An 18535-nucleotide genomic window follows, 5' to 3' on the forward strand; every position below is an offset into this window, starting at 1 on the left:
CTGTTTTTGTGATGTCAGCAGCCATTGACAGTCAATGCCTAGATCCATTATTTCATTAGGAGGTATAAAAGAGTGACATTCTAATTCATTTCTTCTTCACTTATTAGCTAGACTTCTGCTATAAAGAGATACCTCCCATTGTCAATGATTTCATGATCCTGAAGTCTAAGTTAAATAGGAAAGACAGGATAAGAACTTTCTCTGTACCAGTTTTCAATTCACGCCAGTGGTTCCTTAGCGTGTTCGAAGGTGGTAAGTAAACTTAAAACAAAACAAAACAAAACAAATCATTGTAACCACATGGATTTAAACACATCTGATGTTTTCAATGCACTGCCGTCAACTTCTCACTGATGCTTCTACAACCCACCTTTGACCAGCAGAGTGTATTCAGGCAGGCTCCTGTATTAGTTCCTTAGGGCTGCTTGAACAAATTACTACAAACCTGGTGGCTCAGAACAGACATTTATTCTCTCAGTTCCAGAGGCCGCAAGTCCAAAGTCAAGGTGTTGGCAGAGCAGGTTCCTTCTGGAGGTTCTGAGGGAGAAACTATCCCATGCCTCTCTTCTATCTTCTGGTTGCTGGAAATCCTTGGTGTTCCTTGGCTTATAGACGTATCTCCCCAATCTCTGCCTCTGTCTTCATGTGGCTTTCTTGCCTGTGTCTGTTAGATCTTCCTCTCCTTTCTAAGGATGCCATCTCCTTTCTAAGGATGCCAGTCATTGGATTTAGGGTTCCTAAATGCAAAATAATCTCTTCTTCAGATCCTTACTTGATTATAGCTTCAAAGACCCTATTTCCAAATAGGGTCACATTCACAGGTACTGGTAGTTAGGACTTGCACACATCTTTCTGTACAATAAGCCCATTATGGCTCCTGAATCCTTTTGAAAGGACTCTCACAGTCTCTGATCTTTTTCTTGCTTTTTGTACAACATGATGCTCCAGGCTCATCTTGTACATTTTGTGTCCCAGACCTGGAATTACTCATTTCTGCAGGAATCTCTGGTTTCTTTTAGGGGAAAATAGTATTTAGAGATCACAGTATAGGTGCTAAGAATGTACTGACTTTTATAATCAATAAAAATAATTTTTTTATAACAAAAAAATTTGGCTACATCTATCATGAGTCATCAAAATGGTCTTTGGCCCACTAGTACTTCTAGAACCTTTAAGAATCTGGGTGTCTGGATGGCTCAAGTTGGTTAAGCATCTGACTTTTGATTTTTGCTTTGGTCACGATCCCTGGTTTGAGGGATCGAGCCCTGTGTTGGGCTCTGCCCTGACAGTGTGGAGCCTGCTTGGGATTCGCTGTCTCAGCAATCTCTCTGCCCCTCCCCCGTTTGTGTGTTCTCTCTCTCTCAAAATAAATAAATACACATTAAAAAAAAAAAAAGAATCTATTCTAGAAAAATAATGCAAAACATATTAGATATTCTTTGTAGAATTTACTTACAGAAGCAAAACCTGAAACAGCACAGATAATTATGCAAGATCCTGTTAAATCATTTATGGTATTGTCCCTTAAAGAAATATTACAGAACTATAACATTGTTAGTAATGAAGATATCATAGCAACAGGAGAAATGCTAATGCTGTGATGTCAATAAAAACAGCAAAGGGGTAAGAGTGAAGTAAATTAAGATTATAGCATACAAAATTGTGGTGGTAAAGCATCTGACTCTTGATTTTGGCTCAGGTCATGATCTTAGGGTCCGTGTCCCTCTGCGCTGACAGTGTGGAGCCTGCTTGAGATTCTTTATCTCCTTCTCTTTCTCTCTTCCCCTGCCCCTCCCCCCCCCACACACATTCTCTCTCTCTCAAAATAAATGAACAAACTAACTAAATAAACTGCCTCTCAGAAAGAAAAAAAATGATTGTAGCATACAAAACTATGTTCATGAAAAAGGACTGAAAGAAAATACTCCAAATTGCTAATATGATTATTTGATGGTAATGAGATTAAGAGTTATTTTTTTTTAATATTTATTTATTGGGGCGCCTGGGTGGCTCAGCTGGTTGAGCTTCTGACTTCGGCTCAGGTCATGCTCTCACAGTTCGTGGGTTTGAGCCCTGCATCGGGCTCTGTGCTGACAGCTCAGAGCCTGGAGGCTGCTTTGGATTCTGTGTCCTCCTGTCTGTCCCTCCCTGCTCATGCCTTGTCTCTCTCAAGAGTGAATAAAGGCTAAAAAAATTTTTTTTAATTAATCTATTTTGAGAGACAGAAAGAGAGCTCGTGAGCAGAGGAGGGGCAGGGAGAGTGAGAAAGAGAGAATCCTAAGCAGACTCATGCTGTCAGCACAGAGCCCAATGTGGGGCTTGATCCCATGAACTGTGAAATCATGAGCCAAGCCAAAATCAAGAGTCGGATGCTTTAACTGAATGAGCCACCCAGGCGCCCCAAGAATCATTAATTTTGTATTTTTCCCCCTTTGGTACCATGGTTATTTTACTTTTAAAATACTCTATTTTGGGGGCACCTGGGTGGCTCAGTCAGTTAAGCGTCTGACTTGATTTTGGCTCAGGTCATGATCTCACAGTTCGTGGATTCGAGCCTCATGTTGGGCTCTGCGCTCAAGGCACGCACACACTCTTTCTCTCTCTCAAAATAAATAAATAATCTTAAAAATTCTATTCACATGTGTGTATGCCTTCCTTTTCTGCACACATGCAAAACAGTTAAATGGTGTTTCTTCACCACACAACTCTGGGACCTCTCTGCCTTGGAGGTCTTCATCAATATTGCTGTCCTGCCCTAGGGGTTCTTGGGGGCTAAAGGGATTGCCGTCTCTGGCTCTGAGGCCAAACCTTTACAGTGAAGTTTTGGGGGGAACGCTTCTTATTCTGGCCTCCTGTAGTCTTGCTCTGGCTCACAGGCACTCCAAGCTGTACCGTCTGAACCATAATTTATGACTACCTTCCTATGATCCAGACATGTGTAAATAATAAGCCCAAAAGGGGGGGAAGAGCAGAACCTTCTCCAATTATTTTCCTTCTCTTGGCCTTAGGTGAATTCCAGACCAAATGTGAAAAGGAACTTCTAATCCCACGTCTAAGGCTGAATGGAAAATTCTTCTGGGTCTTCCTTCTGCTAATGGGGAGCTCCAGCAGAGGCATCACCCTTTCCTGCTTCATAGTTCCTGAACGTCAGCGTCCAAACAATGGCTGTTTGTTTAGGCAGGCTGAGAATGCTGTGTGCATTTCAGGAGACACATGAAAGCCCAAAGGATTCTGCTTAGCCCAGTAACACTTCTGAGCATGGGATCACTGGCTGTGACTCATCACTACCAAAGGCCGGGTCCTAGCACTGTTAAGTTTGTTGCTACTTTTCTCCTATGGGAGACAGTGCTACTGACCTACTTTCCAGAAGGCATGCCCTCTGAGGAACTTAAACCACTCTGGGGGAGACCAGTCATACTTTCTTGCCCAGTCTCCTTTTAACAAGGCTCTTCTGTAAGATGGCTGCCTGGGCCGTCTTTCGGCTGGACTGCAAATTTTCCTCTGTGACCCACCTTTATGTGGCTGACCAAGGTTGTACACGGCTTGTTAGGGCCCACAGTTTCAGCCACTGAGTTAGGAGGCCCAAATGGGTCAGGAAAAGGAGGTGGTGGGCAGCTCACCTGCTGGGTGGTGGCCAGACAGTACTCTGCTGTGCTCAGGATGCTGCAGATGAGGCAGAGCTCCTCTAGAGTGAACTTGGCCACTTCTGAGCCTTCCTTTTCCTTGAGGAGGCTGCTGATGGTCAGCCCTCCACTGCTGCTTGTGGTTCTGAGGAAAAGGAACAGGAACCGGTCAGGCTGGGACTTATTTGCTTCCTGAACTGGTAGCTGCACATCTTAAGACAAAGAAAAGGGGGAAGGAAAGGCTGGACATGGCCCAAACAAACCTACGTACACTGAGTCCTTTTCCTACTGACCTTACCTTGACTATCATCTGTTTAAATTCTCTGACCATCAGAAGTAGGAAGAGACGATTCCAACAGCAAGCCAATAATCAGTCACATGAACGAAGATGACTCTCATACTCACAGAGAAGGCGGCTGAGTGACTTCTCTGCTTAGCTTAGAATCTCCTGATCTGGAAAGTTCGAGAGTTCTGTAGCACAAAAGCTGGTTCTCCAATTGCCCCTCTCAGTTAGGAAACTTCTGCACAGGAATGTGTACGCTGTGCTTGTGGAGGGGTACCAAAGTGAATGTTAAAGCATGGCTGCTGCCCAAAGCCCAACTGTCTCACACCTTCCTACTGATATAATCATGTGTCCACAAAATATAAAAATACAGTTATAAAACCTCCTGCTATTTCAACTGTGAGATTCTAAATTTTTTAAAAGACAGAACTCAATGACATTTACCATAAAAATAAAACGTTAAAAAAGGTAACCCTAAAACTGCCAAGTCTTACTGGGAATCAAAGATTTGAAAATATCTTAATTTCCAGCACTTACAAGGGTTGTGAGGACACTGACCCTCTCTTGCACTATGGGTTCAGAGTACTGAGTTGTAAAAACTTCGGGAGGCATATTTCAGGAGCTTAAAAAAAAGGTTCACACTGTTTGACCCGGTGGTTCCACTGCTGTTCAAGGATGCTTTTCTGAGTGTTACTTAAAATAACTAAAGTAGTGAAACCAACCTAAATGATCAATTAGAAGTTCGGAAGTGAGGTGAGGTTCTTCTGTATGCTGGATTATCACGACATCGTGAAGTGTTTCGATGACGATGTGCTAGTGTTAGACGGTGTCTGGTGGCCTCCCAGATCCATTCATTGCTATTCTCTTCCCTCCTCTATGGCTCAGGAGACTGACCTCTACAGACCTATCACCCAGGCTTGAGAGGTAGAGGGGAGAGAGAAGGCTGAGTACTAACAAGGCCTCCTGCTCCCTCTGCTTCAGTGTGGTGCTGGCCCCCACCGTGGCCCTCTTCTGTGGGGCAGCCTTTTGTCCACAGCCCTGGCTCTCAAGGGAGTTTTTTTATTTTTTTATTTTTTATTTAAAAAAAAATTTTTTTAATGTTTATTTATTTCTGAGACAGAGAGAGACAGAACATGAGTGGGGGAGGGGCAGAAGAGAGGGAGACACAGAATCTGAAGCAGGCTCCAGGCTCTGAGCTGTCAGCACAGAGCCCGACGCGGGGCTCGAACCCACAGACTGAGAGATCATGACCCGAGCCGAAGCCGGACGCTCAACCGACTGAGCCACCCAGGCGCTCAAGGGAGTTTTAAAGTAGTTAACAATTACCCCCCCGGTATTTGGATGCTTCAGAATCCTCTGCTGGTGCCTTTCACCATGCCCCCATTTCTGTGAATAGATGCTTTGGTAACAACACCCTAGCTGAGTACACTGTTTCCTGCTGGGACACGTGGGAAAATGCTCACAGGATGATGTTAGGTGAAAGCTGCAGGGTTTAAAACTACAGGCTGTATAGTCCCAGCACTGCGAATCGAGCAAGAGCACAAAATCACGCACGTTACATATGTAAGTAAACAACAGAAAAACATATACCAAAAATTTGAATTTGTCTTCTCTGGGTGGTGAGATGATAGCTGACTTTTATTTCTGTCTTTGTGCTTTTCTGTGTTTTCTAAACTATAATAAATTTATATTATTCTGACGATCAGAATAAAAGTTATTGAAAATTAAAAAAATGTTACCGTGGTCAAAGAAATTCTCGGTGAAATATATCTTTTACTTCCAATCACTGGCTACAGCATAAGGATTTTATTTTCTTTCCTCCAAATAACATAAAACTCCCATATACAATACATTTTAGTGAAAACAACAGCAACTAATTCCAGAATTATTGAATTTGGCCATGGGGATGATTTATAAATACTAAGTTCCAAAGCATCACTTTAGATCGCATTATTATAATTGAAATTACTATGGAACCAAAAATCTTTAAGCTCTAGTCAAACACCATTAATTTCCATTAGTAAGCAATATAACAATATTCTAATGTCCCAGAATAAATACAATGAAGTCACTATAATTAGGGGCTGTGCTACGCAACCCCCTTCCCCCAAATCCTACCAGATCTTTAAACACTAGACTCTGTCCAGTATAGCAAGACACAGATACCATAAGAGAGACTTTGGAATGCACTCAGCTCGAGGGAAAAGCAGATTACTGCCTCCCATGTGCTTATCACCCCAGGGTATGCAATCATTGAATGAAATTGCCCATGCTGTTTAAAAATTATTGCTACCAGCGCCCTACCTTTTTTTTTTTTTTTTTGCTAACAACCTATTGTTGAAACCATGTCAACTAAAGATATACATAATGGAACTGACTCCCTTGAGTCCACTGTGGGAAGATCTGACCTATGCTGGTGGCCACGGTGGGCATTTCCTCTAACAGTCTTGATCAGCTGTGGAATCCCATTAGATAGGAAATAGTCTCAGGCCCTTGGGAACTCAGGCCTAAGGGTATTTTCCTCATTGAGGCTCTTAGCAGTTCAGTAAACTATTTCGGAGTAGATTTCCTCAGATTCCCATATTTAGGTATATTCAGAATCTTACTTCACCACTCGGACCAGGAAGAATAGCACTCACTTGGGCAGATTGCCAGAGAGGATTTTCCAGGCATATTCTCGGAGGTACTTCTGGAAAATGGTGGTCAGAGCGATCATCGGCTCCCCAGTACTGAGTTGAGAGCACTGCACCATGCACTTCTTGTAGTAGACAAAGAGGTCAGCACAGCTGGGGAGCACAGCACCCCCTTCATCAGTGTTGGGCTTAGGTGGCCCCTGGGCTTTGAAATCGGCCACGAACCGATCTATCAGCTCTCCAAGGTTTCTAGAAGGAAGAAAACCTGCCATGTTATTTCAAGAAAGATAAAGCAAATGTGCTTAACTGCCACGAGTAAATCATTCCTAATGCTTTTTACATTTAAAATTGGACCCAGGGGCGCCTGGTGGCTCAGTCGGTTAAGTGTCCGACTTTGGCCCAGGTCATGGTCTCGCGGTTTGTGGATTCAAGCCCCACGTCAGGCTCTGTGCTGACAGTTGGGAGCCTGGAGCCTGCTTCGGATTCTGTGTCTCCCTCTCTGCCCCTCCCTAGCTCACGCTTGCACTCTCTCTCTCTGTCAAAAATAAACTTAAAAAATAAATAAAATAAATAAAAGTGGACCCATTTTTATCGCACCAGCCCTCTTACAGTAACAGCAGCAAGAATAACTGGCATTTGTGTGCTGCTTTATACTTTTTTTTTTTAAATTAATGTTTATGATTTTTGAGAGAGACACAGAGAGCAAGCATGGGAGGGGCAGAGAGAGAGGGAGACACAGAATCTGAAGCAGGCTCCAGGCTCTGAGCTCTCCTCACAGAGCCTGATGCGGAGCTCGAATCCATAAACCATGAGATCATGACCTGAGCTGAAGTCGGACGCTCAACTGACTGAGCCACCCAGGAAGCCCCTGCTTTATACTTTTCAAGGCATTTCATGATCACATTTGACCCCAAGCCTCTGTGAGAGAGGTAAGGTATTACTGGACTCTCTAAGAGATGAAAAAAGTAAGGTCTATAAAGTTTGTCACATAATTTAGTGGCAGAGCTGAGCCTAGAATCTGCTACCATGTAAGTATCATTTCACCTTTCCCCAAATGAAAATAATGATAGAGACCATTGTCTGAACGCTTATGATGTATCAGGCACACACCATGTCGGCAGTTTATAAGTGTTATTTCATTGCATTTCACTTAATTTGCACAATAACCTTATGAAGTACGTATTATTAACTGTCCTCATTTTCAAAAAGCAAGGTGCAGAAAAGTTAAGGACCTTGTCCAAGGTCATACAGCAAGAGGGGTGGGGGGAGCCAGGATTCAAAACTAAACAGCCTGGCTCAAACCTCATGTTTTTAACCCCTCTACCTTACTGCCTCTGAAAACACAAAAAGGTTATGATGTCAGGAAACATTTGGTATCACTAACCTACCCACGAGGTAGATGCCAAAACAAAGAGAAACCGTAAAGAAATATTCTAAGGCTTTCTTGATGTTTTTAATGCAGTTTCTCCTTAAAACTTACAGAATCAAAGGTGTAAAAGCTCTTGGGAGAGGGGAGGGGAGGGCAGCCCCCGGCTTGTAGCAGGTCACGATGGTGAGCATGGCTGCAGCTGTCCCCCCACTCCCCATTCAAACATCACTGAGTTTGTTCCGTCGTGTTGAGTCATCGTAGCTACGATCCAGTGGGGCTCTACTCACTGCTTCCTGCACAGTCGTGCTGTATGAAAAATGGGAGGGGTCCCTCCACCCCTTGACATTTTACATCTTTCTAGGTTGCTGTCCAAGGCTACAAGAATCCAGCTGTGCTTTTCATTTTTTTTTTTTAACGTTTGAGAGAGACAGAGACAGAATGCGAGTGGGTTGGGGCAGAGAGAGAGGGAGGCACACAATCTGAAGCAGGCTCCAGGCTCTGAGCTGTCAGCACAGAGCCCGACACAGGGCTTGAACCCACAAACCGTGAGATCATGACCTGAGCTGAAGTTGGGACGCTTAACCGACTGAGCCACCCAGGCTGTGCTTTCAAAATGTATTTATATAACAGGAAGAAAAAGATAAGAACCACACACAGCAGAGGAGAAAACTGACATTTTACTCAGGAGTTTTTGTTATTGAAAGTTTATTACATCCAGATGTAGCCACTCTGCCCTCAAAGAACTTCAGGCCTAGGCTGGGTCTTTGTGAGGATGGTTAGCAAGCAGGGGAGGACCTTGTTAGTTAACCTCGAAAGCTACGGTGCCACCACCCCCATTCCTCACCACCTCTTCCTGCCCCACCTTTTCCATTGAATCTCTCACTTCTCTTCCTCAGTGACCCTCCACTCTAGCCAGACTCCCCTTTACTTCCCCCTGTTCCATCTCTATCCCTGACTCTGAACCTTTGCCTGGATGCCTCCCCTGGCCAAGATGCTCTCCTGCCACCTCTCTCAGGCTCAGCTCAGGGCTCACCCAGACAACCCCTACTCACACCATTCCTCTCTCTCAGTTTCAACTTCTGTCATCTGCAACACACTGACACTGTATTATCATTTTTTTTTTTTTAACACTTTACCATACAGTGTAAGGATGTCAAATGTTCAAGAAACATGACGACCTTCTCCCATCCTGGGCCCACAGCCGGCAATGCTCTCAAGAATGGCTCTTTTTCATTGGTCTTTGGTGTAATTTCAGAATCTGTCTTGAGAGAGCATTCTGGCCAGTCACTTCTAATAAGCTGAAGTTGGTACAAAAGGTGAAAGGTGCTTGCTACAGAGGAGAATCGTCTGCAATTCATATGTTATCATATCCTCCTTGAGAGGACGGATAATGTTTCCGGGACCTCTGCTCTCCCCAGGCCCACCCATCACGTTTACGTGTGAGGTTAATCTTTCAGTTATGTTGGTGCCCAATATGTATGCAGCTGATCAGCCCCCATGCTTTGTTCCTGAAGGATGGGAATGGAAGGGTAGGAGAGTGGAGACGGGGCAGGGGCTGGTGCAGTAGAGGGGAGCATGTAATAGGAAAGCAAAGGGTTCCACTTGAGTCTTCTTAGGAGAGATTCTAACCTCCAAATCTCTACTGCTGACCAAAAGAGGGGCCAGAGCTGCAAAGTGCTTTTTACTTTAACCACTTATCTAATTCCGCTAGCAGCTGAAGTCAGAATACCTACTCAAATGCCTCATATTTCTGAGCCAACTCGATCAATAAGATTATAAACTAATTAAACTCATAGAGCATAAAGAACATTTCCACTTAAAAAAAAAAAAACCCTCTAAAAGACCACCCATACTTTGCAGGCCATCTCCCAAGTCACTTCTGACACTGCTCTCTGTGTAGGTGAGACATAATCCATTAGAATAAGCTTCCCTCCCTTCAATCTCCACTCTCTGCGCCTGCGTGCTTCTAAGCCACATGAGACACTGGAAAACGAGTAACTGACATGTCACAGCATAGATGGTTCAGTCCATCGATTTCCAGCTGAGCATTTAGTACGTGCAAGGCTCTGGGCTGTGTTTGCCATGCATATGAGACATAAGTGAGTTCAACTAAAGAAAAAAAAGCAAAGGTTGTCATTTCTTCCAGGTGCCAAACACTAGCCTGAGTTTTGGTGAGACCTTCTGGCAGGGTTACTAGAGAAAGGAATGTTGTAGCATACCGACCTGCTGATTGGAATCACAAGAAGGCGTCTTTTATACCATAAAGCAAGTACAATCAAGCAAGAGTTTATGAAGGGTCAAGTTCTGATTAAGGTGTTGCTGGGTGTGGGGGTTAAGACACGCATCTGCCTATTAGAAGCTTTGATCTTATTTGGGGGGATAGGACCCTCATGCTCATGATATTTAGATTTCAAGACAGCAACTACATGCTAATCTTGTAGTACAGACAAGAGGAACAATTTGTTTCAGACAAAGGAAACTAGAGGCAGCTAGAGAGAAAATTTCGCAGCAGACTCAGGTGAGGATAAAGGCACGGAGTCGGAAGTGAGCACAGATTATGATGTGTGGAAGGGAGGATGTAAGGAGGAGGGGACGTGCCTAAGGCGGAAGTCACAAATTGGAAAAGCCCGACCTACGGTTTGATTTACAAGCTCCTCTGCATTCCCACAGCAAAGCGCTGCCAGCTTCATGTCTTCACAGCGGGTACCACCGACTCCCAAGAGGCCATAAGCCTATAAAGTAGGCATTGTGCTGGGTGCATCAGAAATTCAATCTCCTGTAATCCTCCCAACAGCCCTGAAGAGAAGGCGTTATTATCTCCACTTCATAAATGACAAAATTGAGGCTGAGAAAAAGACTGTAACTTGCCCTGGGTCACGGAATTTGTCGGAGCCAGACTCTGAACCTGGGGATGCATGACTCCCAAGCCCAGCTCTATCTACTCTACTGTGCTCTGACTTTGCAACACTCAAGCACTACACAGAGAGATGGAATTGTGCTTGCTGCTGACTCACTTGCTCTCCGGCTTAAAGGAACATGTCACAGATGTGGATGGTATCTTTTACCCTCTCCCCTGTAGCTTGAGCTTTCTGAGCAAGATGTACGAGAATGTGTCAGGGGCCCACACGAACTACTGCTGGGGGTTCTGCTGATCAATGAAATGACCCAGGAAGAAAAGACCAATGCAGAGCAGTATTAGTAAAGGACGAACAGGGCAGTTCTTCCGGTGGATCTGCAGTCGGCATCCCTAGCAACAATATTCCAACTGGAAGGCAGAGTGGTGACGGCACGGGGAGAGGCAGTCAGTCAAAGCTGGCAAGGAGGTGAGCATGGGCAAAGCGGCTTCAGGTCCCCAGGAAGTTACAGGACTTGTTAAACCGAGGGTACCCAAACTGATCTGCACCCCCTCCCTCTCCTGCCCTTAGGATGGGGCCAAGGATTTGGCTCTGGTGTGGCCAGTGGGGTTGGGAAGCCCAGGTATGGCTTGAGCACAACTGGGAGATGGATTACACACAGGTAAATGGAGCAAATCAGTAAATACACGGAAGATCTGGGGGTGGGGGGGGCAAGTTTCTCACTGCTGCAGAAAGTAGTTATAGACGAGGAAAGGGGGAGGCTAAGATAAATCCTGTGGTGTTAGAGCAGAATTAGAGTTACCAGCATAGATTCACAGGTTCTAATATAGGCTGGTATAAAAACAGATACCGATGCATGTGTTTAAACATGTATGTGTATACATACATCTATTTCTCAGCTGTCTCAGCTGCGAGGACCTAGAAGCATGACATCCGAGGAGTAATGAACATACTTGATGCCCGGAACTTAGTTTCTAAATATTATTCCCCACCAAAGAGACAAGGGATCCTGGAAAAACAGATGACTCCAGGGCTGGGGTAGGAAAGTACAAGATGGGCCTGGTATATTTTGTTGTGCCAGAAAGGAAGTGCCCCAGAAATGACAGGAATATGCAAAAAGCACGAAAAACCAGCTCGGAGGGGGGGGTTCCAATGGCCAAATCAGGGACAATTTGAGCATTAAAATAACGATGGATCCTGCAAGAGAAAAAGGACATCAGTGGAAAAACTGGTGAGCCCAAATAAAGTCTGAGTTTAGGAAAGAGTACTGTACCAGTGTTAACTTACTGGTTTGGAGAACTGTTCTATGGTTACGTAAGATGTTAACATTAGGAGAACTTGGGGAGAAGGGAATACGGGAAATCTGCACTACTTTTGAAATTTTTATGTAGGTTTAAATTTATTCCAACATAAGCTTTAAAAAAAGGTAATAACGGCTATAACCCATTGAATAAAATAGGAATCGACGAGTAGGTGCTGATACAATAAATGGGGAAGAGAGAAAGCTTTTTCTTAAAATATAATGCCCACTCATAAATGTAGAAGAAATGGTAGTATTAGAAAAATCACCATTTGGCAACGATCTTAGTAATAAATGATTCAGACAAGTATCAGGGGGAGGTGAAAGATGAGAAAAAGACTATTTATATGGTTTCAACGTTTCTCCTGACACTTATTAATTATTAATGACTTATTAATAAATAGAGAAACCTGGCGGACTCCATCTAAAGTGATAAAAGTGAACACCACAAGCTGTGGGGCAAACTGACAGTGTGCCTCCCGACATGAATTACCGAGAAGAGCCCGGCACTACTTCTGCATAAATCATAAATCATGAGGAAACAGCCAAACGCAGACTGAGGGACATTCCACAAACTGGCCTGTGCTTCTTCAAAAATTTCAAGGTCATGAAAGATAAAGAAAGAATGAGTTATTTTTCTGGATGGAAGGGACCAAAGAGACATGACAAATAAATGCATCCTGTGATCCTGGCACGGACTCTGGGTCCAGAAAAGACCTGATCAGGACAACTGGTAAAGAGGAATGGGGTCCGTGAGTTAAATGGTAATGGCGGATCAAGTTAACTTCCTGATGCTCGCAGGTATACAGTGGTTAGGTGGACGGTGCCCTTATTTACAGGAAACGCACACTGAGGTATGAAGGGGGAATGGGGCCCTCTCACCTACGATCTGGAGGAAGTGTTGACGTGGGGAAATCTCCAAGAGAAAATCACTACATCCCCAAGAGTAAAAGTTCTATTATTAACTTCTTTCTTGCACATAAACAAAACTTGAGAAAGCCACCTAATGCACAGAAGGACAGCTTCGCCCAGCCTGCTGAGGAGATGGCTCTGGGAATATCCTGCTTCCTGCCCCCTCACCAGGTGCCGGCTCTGCAGTCCTCCCACCACTGTTTGGCTTTTGGTGGGGGCAGGTGCCGCCAGAACTTTCCTCGGGCAGGTGGGAGGCTGGGGAGAGGAGACGGCAGACCCCATGCCAGGCCCAATGAAAAGCTGGGAACACTGATCGGGCCACACAACCGCTTAAGAGTCCGGAACAAGACCACTGGCGGGGGACAGCAGGCACGGTTCCTGCCCACTTGTGCCAAATGCCAACACGTCACCTCGATTCACCCTCGCCACTAATCTTGTGAGGGGAACAGTACTAACTTCACTGTAGAGAGGACAAAACAAACTCAGACAGGTCAAGTACCACGCTTGAGGTCCCAGGCTAGTGAGTGCGGAGCTCTGACTCAAATCCAGGTCTGTCTGGCATCCAGGCCCACGCTCTTTCCACAATACCGTGCTGGGTCTCTGTCATCTGGGAGCTTGTGAATGGTCTAAGATTTTCCTCCCTTGCAGATTTCTGAGTCAGAGCTACAAGAATGTAACATGTACAAAATCAGTCCCCACCTGAGTCTCTTCCCCAGCCTTAAGACTCTCTGACAAAAGGGAGAAAGGGCTTTGCAGAACCCCTTGAAATTGTACTCAAAATAGTGGGGGGGGGTTATGTGATTTTTTTGTTTTTTGGGTTTTTTTTTGGCAAGAGAGTCTACAGTCTCATCGGACTCTCAAGGGGATCTATGACTCAAAAAAGGTTAATCACCACACAGCTTTAGGCATTATTTTGCCCGACTCTCTGCTTTAAAAGCTGAGGAAATGGATTTCTTGAACTCTATTTTCTACTTCAAGCCTTTGTTGCTTATTCTGGAGTGACAAGAGCACAACCTACGCAGTTCTCCTACGAGCAGCTCCCACTGCTTCCCCAGCACTGTGGAAACATCCCAGTGAGGCCAGACGGCAGGATGAGTGGCGAGCACTTCATTTTTCACAGAGAAATGGAGAGTCCCTATGGAAGGGAGGTCTGGCTCTCTGCCTGAAATAGCACGGACAATGAGTACACTTTATATGAATCAAGGCCATGTGAAAAGAGTAGATACCACAATTGTAATAATTCAGAAAAATGACTCTCCAGACCAGGTGGATTTGGGGAACGTATGTGGTTATCTCCGATATGCACTTTAAACCTGGGACCCGATGGCTTTGAAACCTTCTGAAAAATAAAGAGTTTGGGTTGATGAGAAAAGACGGGCTTTGTCCAAGAACAGTCATCCAAGTGGTCTGCTCTAAGACCTGTTAATCTAATAATAGGCAAATAACTAATCATTCCCCTGCCCCTCGAGGTGTCTTATTAACATCCTGAGAAAAAACTTTTAAACACAGAAAATGGCGTTTCGAAGAAGCAAATGGCAATAGTTAATAACTGCCTTTCTGTGTGCCTTCGGACATGAGCCCAATGGATAGAGAGGAGGAGGCAGACTGGCTCTACAAGGTGAAATGTGAAAGCAACTCTTTTTTTTGGGGGGGCGCGGGAGGGGCGGGAGGTTGTTTTTGTTAGCACAGAAGCTCTTCTACAAAGTTTATTTTCTAAGGCTTTAACATGAAACATTTTGTAATCTGGGAGGGGAAGAGTAGACGCGATCTATAAAATCAAATAGGCAAATAATAATAATGTTCCGTGTAGTGACTCCACTTGAAATAGTCTCTTAATCTTACGGTTTACCTCCAAAACATATTCGGAAACAAGAATTTGCTAGCCCACACAACAGGGGGGATTAAAAACAAAAACCAAAAAACTAAATCTCAGCACCTAAATGCTTTCCCAGAGAACTCCTCTTGAGAACTTTCTCACAGACGCTATTGCACTCCCTGCAATGAGCCACTGTCTGGTCCTCACAAGTGTGTTCTTTAGGCTACAAGGCCTCCTCTCAGAGCCAGGGCCAGCCTGTCTCCAGAAACCTGACCTTTCCAAACTCTGCCTTCCTGCGTGGAAGGGCCTTCAACAGTTCTTCTGGCTGGGGACAGAGATTCAGGGATGAGGAGGGCTCTTCCTCCTTTGCGTGAATTACGGACACTGGAGGTTGAACATACTTCCCTGGGGGTGAGGAAACTTGGCTGTGGTGGGCTGCTTTGTGGACATTTCTGAGAACCCCTGAGTTTGTGAAAAGTATATATATGAAATGGTTGATAATCCATGAAAGGAAGTTAAGAATCCATCCATACTGAATCCATACTGAAGCACCTCCTTACAGAATAGCTCCAATTAATTAATTCGGGAGAAATGATGGAAACAGAAAATGAACATTTGGCAAATGCTACAGTAAATTATTGCTTCAGGCAGGAATCATCAGGGCATGTCAAAACGAGTGGGCAAAGTGTGAGGAGAAACAGGGTATATTTACATAGTCCTGAAGTGTCCCACCGTGAGATACTAATCACAAAGAGAAAAATAGTAGCTGCACAGTAGAGAAAGCTAGTGAGCACCACCAGAGGCAAGTGATCAGAGTTGACATCACCATTGAGGGGACAGGTCCACATGGTGTGTCTCCCGCTATGACGTACCGAGAGGGACACAGCATCGCCTCTATGGAATACTTGCCTGCGATGCAATAATCCGGATTTAATCAAGAGCAAACATCAGACAAATACAGAAAGTAATCTGCCAGTACTCTGTAAAGCGTCAAGGTCATGAGAGACTAATGAGAGACTGAGGGAGTATATTCAAGGTTAAAGGAGACTAAAGAGACCTGACAACTAAATGCATGATGGGATCTCAGGCCAGAAAATGGACATTCATGCCACAGTGTTTCCGTCCTGATTTTGATAACCGCGGTAATGTAAAATGGTAGCATTCTCTGGGGGAAGGGCGTATGAGAATTTTGTATAGCTTTTCTGTAAGTCTAAATTATTTTGCAATGAAAACTTAAGCAAATGATACTTGAAAACATATACAGTAGAGATTAGGCTTTCTTTCTCTGGTTTCCAGTACCTGACATTGTCAAGGCTTGTGGGTTGACGTGTGCACACAGGGGAAGGGATTGTTGGGATACATTTGGGAGCTTACCTGAGTCAGATTCAGGCTTCTAAGATTTACGAACCCAATGAGTGATAACATTCGTAACATATAAAAAATATCCTTAGCAGGTTTCCAGAGGGCGTCACAGGAGCCATGCCAAGTCCCTCCTTCAGCCTCTGAAAGGAGTCATGCCCTTGTGAGGCCCACCCGTGACCGGAGGAGGGAGAAATGCAGTAGAAAACAGCAAAGTATTCATCACTCACTTGTCCTGGGACTCAATATACACGTAGAGATGAGGCTCAAAACACTTGGAAACAATGCCATGAAACGGATTGTCTGGGGCTTTAGGCTTCTTTGGCTGTAAAGGAAGGAAAAAAAGAAGAAACCTATACTTGAGCCATCTTTGCAAGTTTTCAAGCAGTTTCAAAGAAAACATCCCTTCAAAGTTCACTCCTAACACAGATTAAAAGCACTCCATGTAACTAAACTGGGACTATGTCTTGCATTATGATTCATGCCAGTTTGTGAACAATGAGCCAGTTTTGTTAGCATCACTGACTTGCTTCGCATGTTGAAAGATTTACTGCTACTTTGATAACACACGTGCTTTTGATCTGGAAGCTATTCATCATCTTACTGATGTTTTAAAATTTTAAATCCTGGCGAATAACAGTACCTTATACTTGTACAGTGCTTTAAAATTTATAAAGTGCCTTCATGTGATCTATTTTTTTTAACTTTATTTTTTTGAGAGAGCGCGAGAGCGCACGTGCACAAGCACGCAGGAAGGGTAGAGAGAGGGAGAGAGAGAGAATCCCAAGCAGGCTCCATGTTGTCAGTGCAGAGCCTGATGCGGGGCTCCGCCTCACGAAACCGTGAGATCATGACCTGAGCCAAGACGAAGAGTCAGATGCTTACCTGACTGAGCCACCCAGGCGCGCCCATGTGATCTATTTTTGATAGCCTCCATATACTGACGGTTATCATAGACCAAGCGCTTTGATATGAAGTAACATCTCATCTATTCCTCACAACAACCCTCAGAGTAGGAATTAATACTACTACTTTACGCCCAAAGAACGGAAGGCTCAGAGGGTTCTAGCGGCCTGCCCAAAGGCACACAGTGAAGCTTCCTATCTCCTAAACTAGAATTTTCTATTATAGCATTGCTTTCCTGCAATGGTTCCTAGATTGATGAATTTCACTGACAAGTAAATGTAAGAAAAAGAAGCATAAGGGACCAATATAGCGTTGCTGACTTTTTATTTTGCTACTCTCCATTCTCGGTAGGTTCCTGAAAAAAAGAGTATTTTATACCCAAACATTTTATAGGGAGAACATACCAGCATGAGGGCAGTCCTTCCTTTTCAGACAGTTGGTGACCCTATACCAGCTTGCTAGCTGGGCAGGCAGCAGGCAGTTTTGTCTTTATTTTTTGCCTTGAACCAGTGTAAAACAGGGCTAGCACTGGTCCCCAGTTGATACTTAAAAACCACTGACATACAGACCATGTAGGTAGGCAAGCATTAAAAAACTGTATTTGCTCCCTAATTCCTTTTCTAAGTCTCTAAAAAAATAAGCGAAGATCTTCCTACATATTTTGTTCTATTCCTAAAAAACGTCAATTCTATTTATTGTCAAACACCAACAAAAGGACCCTGACGCCTTGTTGGGGTTGATACTAAAGTACAAACTGGGCATAAATTGATACCCACAGCATACTTGCTGAATTGAGCTGTTCATATCTTTTAATAAATACAGGAAAAGCTGAGCCCCTAATGATAGACAGAAAGAATGATTCCCTTCTAGTAATTTTTAAAAATAAAACACTCTAATGGTTAAAAGCATCTGTAAAAACTGGAAATGAACACCAAAAATTAAATGTCAACCCTAGACATATCCCATTCAATTTCCTATTTAGCTCTCTTCCCTTTTCACCTTTTGAGAGTTCCAGGTCTTTACTTTTTTTGTTTTTGTTTTTTGTTGTTGTTGTTTCTTTGCAAGATTTTTAGAAACTCTGGTGCTTCCTAAAATCTGGGCTATTTTCCCTTATTGTCCCAAAGCCACTGCCAAAGTCAGGTCTCAGAGTGAGACTACAACAGGCTCCCAAGACTGGGTTCTTGGAGTTTGAACTCTGGATCCAAAGTTCCACCTTCATTTCACAGGTGCCCCAGGAGTTTTTCCCACATGTCCATCAGTTTAACATGGCGGATCCATGACATAGTATGATGGCTGCGTGGCGGTGGTCCTTACCTATTTGTTCTACATTTTCCATGTCAGTTACCTATTTTTTAGTATTTTATTCTTTTCAATAAGGTGATTTTTAAATGAAGAGGCAAGTCTGATTTGTCTAACTTTTTTAAGACTAGGTGTCCTGATTTTAGAATTAGGAAATATAGCCACAACACCCAAGTATCT

At 43.9% G+C, this 18535-nt stretch overlaps 1 protein-coding gene across 5 annotated transcripts in view; it reads right to left on the reverse strand.

The window, feature by feature from the left end:
* VPS53 (VPS53 subunit of GARP complex) overlaps positions 1 to 18535 on the reverse strand; it is a 136770-nt gene that overhangs the window by 41261 nt on the left and 76974 nt on the right. For all 5 annotated transcript variants that reach the window (XR_006211092.1, XR_006211091.1, XM_007076103.3 and 2 more), the window contains 3 exons: positions 16381 to 16475; positions 6546 to 6788; positions 3621 to 3768 (listed from right to left, as the gene is read on the reverse strand). Coding sequence is in view for 3 of the 5 variants with exons in the window: in XM_007076103.3 (XP_007076165.1) it covers positions 3621 to 3768; positions 6546 to 6788; positions 16381 to 16475 (486 nt within the window). In the remaining 2 variants the exon portion in view is untranslated. The remainder of the gene's footprint in view (positions 1 to 3620; positions 3769 to 6545; positions 6789 to 16380; positions 16476 to 18535) is intronic.

Source organism: Panthera tigris, chromosome E1 (assembly GCF_018350195.1).
Source record: "Panthera tigris isolate Pti1 chromosome E1, P.tigris_Pti1_mat1.1, whole genome shotgun sequence".
Taxonomy (NCBI): Eukaryota; Metazoa; Chordata; class Mammalia; order Carnivora; family Felidae; genus Panthera; species Panthera tigris.